At 34.2% G+C, this 11,765-nt stretch overlaps 1 protein-coding gene across 1 annotated transcript; it reads right to left on the reverse strand.

The window, feature by feature from the left end:
* Window positions 1–3,838: 3,838 nt before the first annotated feature.
* Window positions 3,839–7,794, reverse strand: LOC110879971 (floricaula/leafy homolog). The gene is made up of 3 exons (XM_022128524.1): window positions 7,284–7,794; window positions 5,886–6,298; window positions 3,839–4,332 (listed from the first exon to the last, which is right to left on the reverse strand). The coding sequence occupies exons 1-3, from the start codon at window positions 7,792–7,794 to the stop codon at window positions 3,958–3,960; spliced, it is 1,299 nt and encodes a 432-aa protein (XP_021984216.1). The 3' UTR covers window positions 3,839–3,957.
* Between the last annotated feature and the right edge of the window lie 3,971 nt (window positions 7,795–11,765).

An 11,765-nucleotide genomic window follows, 5' to 3' on the forward strand; every position in this document is an offset into this window, starting at 1 on the left:
TGTCACTTTTCTTTTACCGTAATAAGGACCGTTTGAAACTTAAATAAAAAGAGTTTTAAAAGCTAATTTAACTCCTCTAAATTTAACATCTCTAATTATATTTCAACCCATTCCTTCAACTATCTCCAATATTTCTCTCCATAATTGATCTCTCCCAAACCCACATGTAAACACAAATCCAAAAAAAAAAAAAAAATCTACCATATGCACATACTCAACCACAATGCACCTACTTGCATAACAATATACATAACAATTTACCATACAAACTCCAACACCTACAAAGTCTAAGTGATGAAGCATGACGAAGAAGTCGTACCAAAGACGAAGGAGGAATTTGAAGTAGAACCCGAGGAAAAATGAAATTCCCACTTCATCACAAAGAGGCATGTTCTCTCTTAAGATTTATTTTTTTTTACATTTATATTTATTTGTTTCATGTACATCTATATTTTTTTGTTACATGTGTATTTATTCGTTACATTTATATTCATTTGTTACATCTATATTTTTTTTTTGCTATTATTAAGACTAAAAGGCAATATAAACAATGGTCCGAGCGTGAAGAAATAGATTTGGCTAAAGCTTGTATTAAGAGCACCTGGTGCCCGGGAATCAACAACGAAAGAATGCATTTTGAGGAAAGATCAACATTTTCAAACGTCAACTCTCGGAATAGACCGTAATGTTCATTAGATAAATTCAAAATGGAAATAGTTGGACAAGAAAAAGTTTCAGCCTTTGTCGGGATCTACAATAGGTGTGGTATTGGTCAGTGTAGTGGTTTATCAAATGAATACGTTGATTGTAGCATGACAGGAATATCAAATGAACACTGACTTTAATGCAACTTTTTAAGTGTGCTCAAATCCACTACAATCGGCATGGGTTTTTTTATTGCTTTTACAAAGCATTAGGCACTTCGTCTCCTCGATATTCAAACTGCTTTCTAACATGATGATCTTACAGAAACAAATTACCTTAAACAACCACAAGACTTCGTTGATCCTAAATTTCCGGATCATGTATGTCTCTTACACAAGGCTTTATCGGTCTGAAACAAGCTTCATGGGTTTGGTTTCATTATTTGTCACAGGCTCTTCTATCTATGGGATTTTATGGTTCCAAAACCGATCATTCCCTCTTCACATACAAAAAAAAGAGGAAAACCTTTCAATACATTCTTATTTATGTGGATGGCATCATTGTCACTGATAACAGTCGATCGCATCATTCAATTACTCAGTTAATCCTTTGTTGTTAACAATCTTGGTTTACATGTTTACTCTTTTAGGGATTGAACTTGTTTCGCAAAGGAAGTACATCCCCCTGAGCTCTTTCAACAATCTGGTTTTGCCGATTTTAAACCAGTTTTCTCCCCTATGAGGACCTACTAATCCATGGCTCCAAGTGATAGTCCTTCTATACTAGATCTAGTTAAATACCGTCAATTGTTTTGGACTCTACAATACGTCACTTTATCTGAACCTGACTTCACTTGGACTTTACAATATGTCACTTTATCCAAACCTGACATCACATTTGCTATAAATAAAGCATGCAAATACATGCATGCTCCTTAAAAAAATCATTGGCCTCCGGCCAAACGTATACTTTGTATTTAAAGGGCACCATATATTATGGGTTGCTCATTCATCAAACTTCTGATTTGGTGACTCTCAATCTTATACTGATGTTCACTAGCAAGGATCGTCATCTGTTTATGCTTTATCGGATGCTCACTGAGCTGGGTGTCTTGATGACTGTCGATCCACGCGTACTTGCTATATACATGGGGTTCTAATCTCATCTCCTAGATCGCATGAAAACATAAAAGAATATCTCGATTATCTATATAATCAAAATAAAAAACTCTAGCTGATACCGTAGCCGAATTAAATTGGCTAGAGGTTTTATTGAATTAACATGTGGTGGACACAACTTCTACTCTAGCTCTCTGGTGTGATAATCTTGGTGCAACCTATATTGCTACTAATCCAAACTTTCATGCATGAACAAAGCATGTTAAAGTTGACTTTCATTTTGTTCATGAAAAGGTTGCTCTAGGAAAACCATGTGTAGAGTTCATATCTAGATCAAATTGAAGACATCTTCACAAAGCTATTATCAACACAAAGAAAAAGAGAAAAAAACTTATGACAAACGCATACTCGCGGCACAAAACTTATACCGAAACCTTGAAGAAAAACTTTCAAACCCACGCACTTCAACGTGGGGGCTAAAATCTGTCATGCTTCGTTTTTAAAAAATCCTCCAGAAAAGAAAAAAAAGCTAAAGAAATGGCTACTTTGAATAAATTAAATAAGGTCGGAAAAAATACTGTACCTGCCCGAGTCACAAAATTAAATATGGCCGTAAAAAAATATTGTATTTGCCCTTATCACATTATACATTATTATTATTATATTAAAAAACAACTCATGTTTTCTTGTAGTGTTTGTCACATCAAACTACAGTAATTTTCTTTTTTCAATTGTTAAATTTACGCTAGACTTGATTCATCCCATTTCTTTCTTTTTTTTTTTATTATTATTATTATTTTTTTTTTGTTATAGAACAAGTGTTTATTGACTTGTAGGGTGAAATTTGTTTGTATTGTTGACCTTTATTTGGATTTTAAGTTTTTAACTGGACGAGGCTTTATTCCTGTTCCATTGTTAAATGGATAGGTATAAAGTTATTTGTTTTTTTTTCTTTCTGATAACAAAGTATAATAAAGTTAAATCAAATTTGAAGTTACGTAAAAAATGTTACGCAACCTAAATGCATGAAATAAAGGCTGATCATAGTTTAGCTACATTATATAATTTCTACGCATGTTACTCAATACTGACATCGGTAGCGGTATTGGTATGATCGGAACCAATATTAGTTTTTATGGTTTTCTATCGATGTAAAACATGTTCATTATATTTTTTGGCATATTACAACTATCTTTTTTGGGTTTTCTGTTTTGCTTGTTATACCGAGAGTGTCAGTGTCGAACCAATAGCTCAAAGATGATGACCAAATACCCGTCGCGTAGCACGGGGAATACCACTAGTTCACATTAAATTAAATTAATGCAGCATTCAAAGCGGAGTGAATCGTATAAGTATTGTCATTGAAGGTACGGAGTAGCCATTGCACCACACCATTAACGGCGCCGTCATAATGCACAGTCCCTAGATCCACTTAGTAATACTTTTATATGTTTTATGCTTTGGGCTAATTTTTGTGCATTAACATGCCGTAACGGTGCAATGTGCATGTGCGGTTCAACGTTTTTATTTCTAATTTTACCTTGTTCAACGGCCATCATAAATCAACTTAGTTATTTTTTCTATGTTTTACACTTTACTCTAAATTTTACGCATTAACATGCCACAATATGGGGTGCGTGGTTCAACATTCTTCTACTTTTCATTCACTTTTATTTCTTTTGGTTTATGAGTTTTCCTTTGTATTGATGGCCGTTGACAATGGTACAACATTGATACTAGTTGGCACGGTTTTACGTCAGGGGAGGGGTTCTTACTTCTACTTTTCATTCACTTCCATTTCTTTTGGTTTACAAGTTTTTCTTTGTATTGTTGGCCGTTGACGATGGTACAACATTAATATTAGTTGGCACGGTTTTAAGTCAGGGGAGAGGGGGGTGGGGTTAAGACTAGTTGTGCTTTATTTGAACCTATTTAATTATTATTTTTTTGTTTTACTTACTTTGAACTTATTTATAATATAAGCTTGTTTTAGTTTACTATTATTTAAAAACTTTTCTACAAACTTCCAATTTATACTTGGAAGATAAAAACATTTCTACATAACGTACCACACGAAACCAAATCATAATTAATACCCTACAAGGCAATAACAAGCATTACTACAACGAGCATCTTAAATTAATTTCCACATCCTACAAACCAAACTTATAACTTTCAACCCTCAAACGATCACCTAGAAATGCAGATGACCACCTGCAGCTCCACCACCAACGGATGTGGATGCAGCAGTAGCTGCAGCCCTTCGTTCAGCATGACAGAGTTGGCGGAGTTTAGTTGGGACATACCATATCGATAAGCGTGGATGTGTGTTGAATATAGCATCAATGTCCCAACCTTGTCGAGCTGCAATTGTAACCAAGGGCTTGTAGCAAGCCTGCCTCCATGCCCCAACATTCTCCCCCCTTTCCTTAAAATCCCTCCTTAGTGCATTTGACCCCTCCTCATCAAGACAATGCAATGCGTAACAATGAACATAGTGTCTCATTTTCGGCTTGTTGATGTAACTAGCTCCAGCCTTCTTTGCAAACCTGAACACCTGGTTCGTCACCTAAATAAACCAGACACAATGTTTGTTTGTTATACATGTGACAATTGAGATTGCATAGACATTGAATAATCTCATACATATATTACCTTTGGTGCAACTTTTTCAATGGAAATACCCTCATTAGGGGTGTGCAATAACCGAAAACCAACGAAACCGAACCGAAACCGAAACCGAAAGTTGGTTATCGGTTAGTTTTACCATCGGTTAACCAAAATTAACTGAACAGAACCAATTATATTTTCATATATTTATAACTTTTATACCTCAATTTCATGTATTTATATTTTATACTTCCATTTCATGCATTTAAACCTCTATTTCATGCATTTATACATCCATTTCATTTATTTATACATCTATTTAACGATAAATACCTTAATTACGTGTATTTCTAAGCAAAAATTTTAGCCCTTGTTTAAATTGGATATTAACTGAAAACCAACAAATTAACCAAACCAATTAACCGATGACTTCGATTACGGTTACAAATAATGCTAAAACTAAACCGAACCAAATCGTGCTAACCCCCACTTTTATCATACATATATTTTGTCCGAAAAATGAGATTGCATTGGCATTGAATAATCTCAATGTTACATGCACGTGAAAGAGACAAATAACTTTTGAAAGCCGTTAAAAAAAATAAAAAATTGAAACTAACATTTTGATGGGGATGTGAATATTTGAAGTAAATTTATTGTATTTATGGGCACTAAATTTGTCACACGTGATATAGGTAGGGTTTTAGAAAAGCAAAAGTTGTGGGTGGGTGGGAGTGCAGACCGTACGACACGTGTCAAGTAGGGAACAGAGCCAGCTGTAGGGTGTGAAGCAGAACTGAGTGAATGATTCTGGGACTGCATCGTTCTCTTGTCATACACAACTTTCTCTAAATTTACATGACAACACAGATCTTTATCACTGACCACACTCAAATCATCACTTCTTTACCCTTTCCATTTTTTAACACTTATCTACTCTTTTTTCCTATATAATATATTATTATCTATATATTATTAAACCCTATGTAAACATAATAAACATAAAGTAATTAACCTAAACCCTAATACAATCTAATATCTATATCTAATAAATAACCAACAACTCCAATGATACAATACTGTGAGTCCAATAAGGCTTCTTTTAATTCATTACTCTTTCTATCTTTGTGAATAAGTTATTTTGAAATATTGTTTTGTAATTCTTATATTTTCATTACTAATTATTCAATATTTTAGAGTAAATATTTTTAGTCCCCAAGTTTTAATTATCTGAATTCAAAATCAAAAATTTTAACTAAGTTCCTAGTTTTTCAATCTGTAACTATTTGCATTCAGTTGACTAACAATTGGACTTAAGCACTCAGGTACTTGAGTATACAGATTCAAAAATCAGGTACTTAGTTAAAAATTTTGATTTGAATTCAAGTAGTTAAAACAAATAAGACCCAGAAATTCAAAAAGAATTTTCTCAGTATTTTATTTATTAAGTTAACAAACGAGTTTATAACCTAACTTAAATTCTAATTAACGAACAAGATTAAGATTATATACCTTAGTGGGACATTTTTCACCTCTCTCTTTGGCAATAGTTTGAACTTGGATCAAGAAATCACGACATTGCTCATATAGATGAAACAAGTAATCAAGTCCATTCTTTTTTCCACGCGCCACCTCCCCCGGCTCTGTCACAATGAACGGATGCTCTCTTTGCCTCTCTGCTCCGCCACCGCCACCGTTCTCTGGTTCATCATCACTTTCATTTTCATAATTATCATCTCCTCTACCCGCTTGTGAAGACGATCCAATTCTCCCCTTAACACCAAGTTTCTTGCTCTTCCGTTGCCCACCGTGTTTAGTTTTTGCTCCGGCACACATCCCCATCGCCGCAAATTCCCACCCTCCGCCACCACCACCACCACTCCCCACCGCTTCAATTTCTTGTTGCACTGGCTCCTCCGACAAACCTGTACCTCAATTATTAGATAAAAAATAATAAAAATTTTCCCTATACATAATACATATCACAAAATAAATGTGAAAACTTTTTTTTATGTGAATAGTCTAGGCCTATCATAATATTAACTATAGAAAAATTATTATAAGTTACGCCACAATCCGTTTTTAAATATCAAATCCAATTCTACTAAAAATAAAATTTTGATTTTTTGACGATAAGAAATTGTAGTTAACATAAATGTTTCCTAAGAGTGTACAGTTATCTTTTAAAAATTCATGCCTCAAACATGGACAAAAAAACAATACATTGAACCAACATGTTTGACCCTTTTATTATTGCGGACCACAAATAAATAAATAAAAAATTACAAAACTACAATAACCTACCTATTTATAATAAAGTAACATTTTAGAAAAAAAATAAAGCTAAACCACTCAAATATTAATTAAACAAATTCTTAATATCTTATCCTAAAATACAACTACATAGATAAAACGTACATATTAACCCATCTAGCATGAAAAATTAATTAAACGAATTCTTAATATCTTATCCTAAAATACAACTACATAGATAAAACGTACATATTAACCCTTCTAGCTATCAAATTATGAAAAAGATTTGTGCAACATGATCTCAGTTTTTAAGTATCATTTTTATTTTCTTGTAATTATCTCCAAGAACAGTTTTTAAGTTATATCATTTTCATTTCTTGTAATTATCTCCAACAAAGAAAAACATAGATTGGTTTGCAGTTTAAAGGTAGTTAGATACTATATTTACCACTTAAATAAATGACAATCCGGCCAGCTAGTAAATTAAATTTGAAGAAGATTATATTAAAACAAACCAAAATAAAAAGATAAGCAACAATTTTCAGACAGGGCTAGTAAAATCTAGAATATTATCATGAAAAAAATTAAGTGTTATTTCACTGTTTAATTGCATGAAAACTAAATGCATGAAAAAAGTATGAATATATATACACAAACCCTCTTGAGAAAGAGCATCCAAGGTATTTGTATTATCAGAACCAAGAAGATAACGCCGCCGTGAATCCTCCTCCTCCAACCGGCGCCGCTCGGCTCTCACGGCGGCTTTGATCCCATACCTCTCACCAACAAGCAAATCCCACCGGAAAATATGACACAAACTGTTCATCATCTCATCAAGCTCCTCATCTTTCATGTCTAACAGCGTGTTAGCCGTGAAACCGAGCTCCAAAATCTTTGCAGCCGTGAAATACCGTACGCCGTAAGCATGAAACACCTCCTCTAACCCACCAAGATCCCGGCTTTCCCGCACCAAATAGCCACCCATTCCGGCTGATGTCGCCGCCATGGACGACGGCGGAGGTGGTTGTTGTTGTTGTGGTTGTGGTTGTGGTTGTAGGGTTACTGGCTCGTAAACACGAGCCGCCGGTGGAGCAAGAGCGGCTCGAGTGTCCCACTTAAACAAGCTCGATGAGAGCGAATCAGGGTCCATTTTTAATTTTTCACACATGCAGTTGGGTTGGTTTGTCGTGTTAGGGCTTTTTAAAGAACACTGTTTTTGTAATGACGATATTGCCCTTTGTCGCCAACTGAATATTTCTATTTTCAGGTAAATTTTTTTTGTTGGTTTTGGTTTTTTCCTTTTGGTTGTTTCTGAAGACAAACGTGTTTGGTTTAAACTATAGGGTTCCAAATGTATTGGATGGTTGGGTATCAACTAGATGAAATGGAACTTTAGTACAAGTCAGCTAACTTTGTTTATAAACTTTGGTTATGATAGGGGCAAGGGCGGATAGCTTGTAAATAGGGGTAGTCCCCGCTACCCTTGATGCTTCGGCGTTAATGCAAATTAATTTTAGGAAAATTTGACGTTTTTTATTTCATTATTTTTTTTTTGAAACACTGTCACTATAAGGATTTTTTAGATCCACTGCTAAATAAGAGCACTCAATTAATATCGTACCTTCAATCATTTGTTTAGTTTTTATCTTCATGTTTTGCTAATTGAGTGAACTTGAGTAAAACGTTATATTGTTGGGTTGAGTAAATTAATACTAACAACTAGGTTAGGGTGTACGGGGCGTTCTCGGGGAAGGGTTGCGGTGACCCTTGTCCTTGATCGGGAACACCGCCGCCATCAAAGCGGGGACCCGAATCGGGGGGGTCATCCGGCAAGGACTTACCGCGTGGTTTGGCACATTTTTCGAAATAATACCGTTGTCAAACAGTCATTTTTATTAAAAAAAAAAAAAATTCAACTTTTTTAAACAAATATATATCTAACCAACCTAAATCAATTTTTTTACCACACTCACCACTCTCAAACTCACACCAAAACTCTCAAACTCAAATCTTTCAAATACAAAATGGATTCCAAGCTTCCGTTTCTTTCTACCCTACCCGACTTTCCCGACGATGGAGATGCATCGTCAAGCGATAGTAGCTTAATTTTCTTCCAAAATCTCATCCAACAAGCGGAGCTACTAGACACGGCATCGTCTAGTAAAAAAAATTATGTCCGTCGAGATCGTGAGGGGGGCCATGAGACACTCATGGCCGATTATTTTGATGAAAATCCAAAATTTAATGAAGATACTTTTCGTCACAGATTTCGTATGTCCAAGTCTTTGTTCCTAAAAATTGTTAGTGACGTGGAAGCGTATGACGAGTGGTTTAAAGAAGGCTTAGACGGGAGAATGAAGAAAAGTTTTACACCGTTGCAAAAGGTTACTTCGGCAATTAAACAACTTGCAACCGGTAACCCACCAGACGAGGGGGACGAGTATTTAAATATGTCTGAAAGGACCTCTCGTGAGTGCCTTGAATATTTCTGCGAGACGGTCTGTAAAAGGTATGGCGGTGAATTCCTACGTAGACCAACGAGCCACGACGTCGCGCTATTGTATCAGACTCATGAGGAGAGGCATCACCTACCTGGTATGTTGGGTAGTCTGGATTGTACACACTTCGTCTGGAGAATGTGCCCCACAAAATTGCGTGGACAATACATGAGAGGCGATCATCAATACCCGACGGTTTTGTTAGAAGCGGTGGCGTCTCAAGATTTGTGGATTTGGCATGCTTTTTGTGGCCCGGCGGGTTCACAAAACGACATCAACGTGCTGCAACAATCTCCATTATTTCTTGCTCAACGAAACGGAACGGCGCCAAATTGTCCATTTCAAGTGAACAACCACTTATACAAACGCGGGTATTATCTTACTGATGGGATCTACCCTACCTGGTCCGTGTTTGTGAAGTCTTTTCCATATCCACACGACCCGAATGAAAAAAAGTTCAAGAGGCAACACGAGGCCGCAAGAAAAGATGTGGAACGGGCGTTTGGTGTGTTAAAGTCGAAGTGGGGAATACTAAATCGTCCAATGCGTTCGAAAACGGTGAGAAAGATAAGGTCCATCGTGTATACGTGCCTTATTTTACACAACATGATTATAAAAGACGACGGAAGGGCGATAGCACCGGTACATATTCAAGATCCTCCAGTAGAACCCGTCTTCGATGATACAGCTTATACGGAGCTCATTGACGAAGACACGCATTGGAAACTAAAACACGATCTCGTTGAGCATCTCGGAAGTTTAGATCTGCCTCACCTTGAAGTTGATTCGGACGACGAGTAGTTTGTTTTTATATTTTTCTAGTTTGAATGTATTTTTTTTCTAGTTTGAATGTATTTTTTTTAATTTAATGAAATGTCTTTTATTTAATTTTTATTTTTATTAATATTTTTTTAATTTGTAATCATGCATAATTTTACAAAAAAAAAAAAAAAAAAAAAAAAAAAAAACCCAACTCCCCTAAGAGGGGAGTGCCGCCATCAAAATGGGGTGTTAGGGGAGTTTAAGAGGGGAGTTGACGTGGTACTGATTGATTGGTTGGGCGTAAGAGAGGGGACTCACCTCTTAGGTGAGCACCCCTTACACCCTTAGAACCCCGTGTAATACATGGGTTGAATAAATATAATTTTAAATACTAGATAATAAAAAAATATATCTTTAAAAACCTCGTTTATTACATGTTTGAATAAATGTAATTTTATATACAAATAATAAAATAATATATATTTTTAAAAATCTCGTTTATTACATGAGTTGAATAAATGTAATTTTATATATTAAATAATAAAAAAATACATCTTTATGAATCTCGTGTATTGTATAGGTTAAGTAAATTTAATTTTATATATTAAATAATGAAAAAAGTTACATTTTTAAAAATCTCATGTATTGTATGGGTTGAACAAATGTAATTTTATATACTGATCAATAAAAAGTTATATCTTGTTGTATCTTTATAAACTCTATGTATAAAACCTTTAGACTAAACTGACAAAATAGCCCAAACCACATGGACTAAAATGACATTTAACTCTTTACATTATATTAATTTATATTTAGTGTAGTCTTTTGTTAATTTCAAATAAATAATTTTGATATCTAATAAATATTTCAAAAGACTATATTATCTCTTATACAAATTGTTTAAATTTATTATTAAATTTTATTTTATAATTATCTTTTAATTAATATTAATTATAATTAAATAGGAGATAGAGATGTGTCCCTTTATTGGTTTCTTTTATTATATAGATAAATATTATCGTTAATAATCCCTTTTTACCTTTATTATATTTATTAATAAAAACAATTTAATTCTATCTTTAGTTATTAGATTAATGTTCTAGAATATTTAATCTATTCTTTTATTCATTTAAAGAAAAGTTAAGATATTAGAATAGTGATAAGTGAAACTTTGTTTATGGAGTATGACAAGTAGTTTGGATCTTGTTAGGATGTCAAATGCATCATGCATGTTTCGTCTCTTCCTGTTAATCATAAAGTTTGTAAATATAAAGTTAGAAATTGATTTTATAATTCTAGCATTTTTTTATGTAGCTGGAGCATTCATGGTTTCAGTTGTGGTTGTGGCGTCTTTATTTAGCGGGCATTTTGATCCAGCTTGGAGTCATTAGCTTAATTTGGGTCACCGGTAGGTAACTAGGTCGATTGGCTTCAGGATGGGGAATTACGACCAGAGAAGACGCAAGAAAGAAGAAGATTTATCATTATCTTCTAGTTTATTTTGTTCACTTTTCTATTTTTCGTGGTAATTTGGTTTACTAGTTTATCTTTTTGTTTATTATAAGTTGGGGTTTTAAATGGTGTTTAGTTGATAGTAGGAATTATACTTTACCATATAAACCTTAGATTTACGAAAGAAATCTAACCAATTTTCAGTAATTAGAGGGTCAATGGACCCCTTGAATCTCCTTGGATGGTTCATCACCACATCGTATATTTCTTATTGAGTAGTTCTGTAATTTTCTGGTTTAAGCTAACTATAAAATATTAATTTATGGTCACATAAATTTCGTTCAAACACAATTCCATCAAACACATGTGACACTTTACTTTGTATAACTAATTAACTATTAAATTACCACTTTTATTCAACACCAAA

The sequence above is a fragment of the Helianthus annuus genome, chromosome 9 (assembly GCF_002127325.2).
Source record: "Helianthus annuus cultivar XRQ/B chromosome 9, HanXRQr2.0-SUNRISE, whole genome shotgun sequence".
In the NCBI taxonomy this organism is placed as follows: Eukaryota; Viridiplantae; Streptophyta; class Magnoliopsida; order Asterales; family Asteraceae; genus Helianthus; species Helianthus annuus.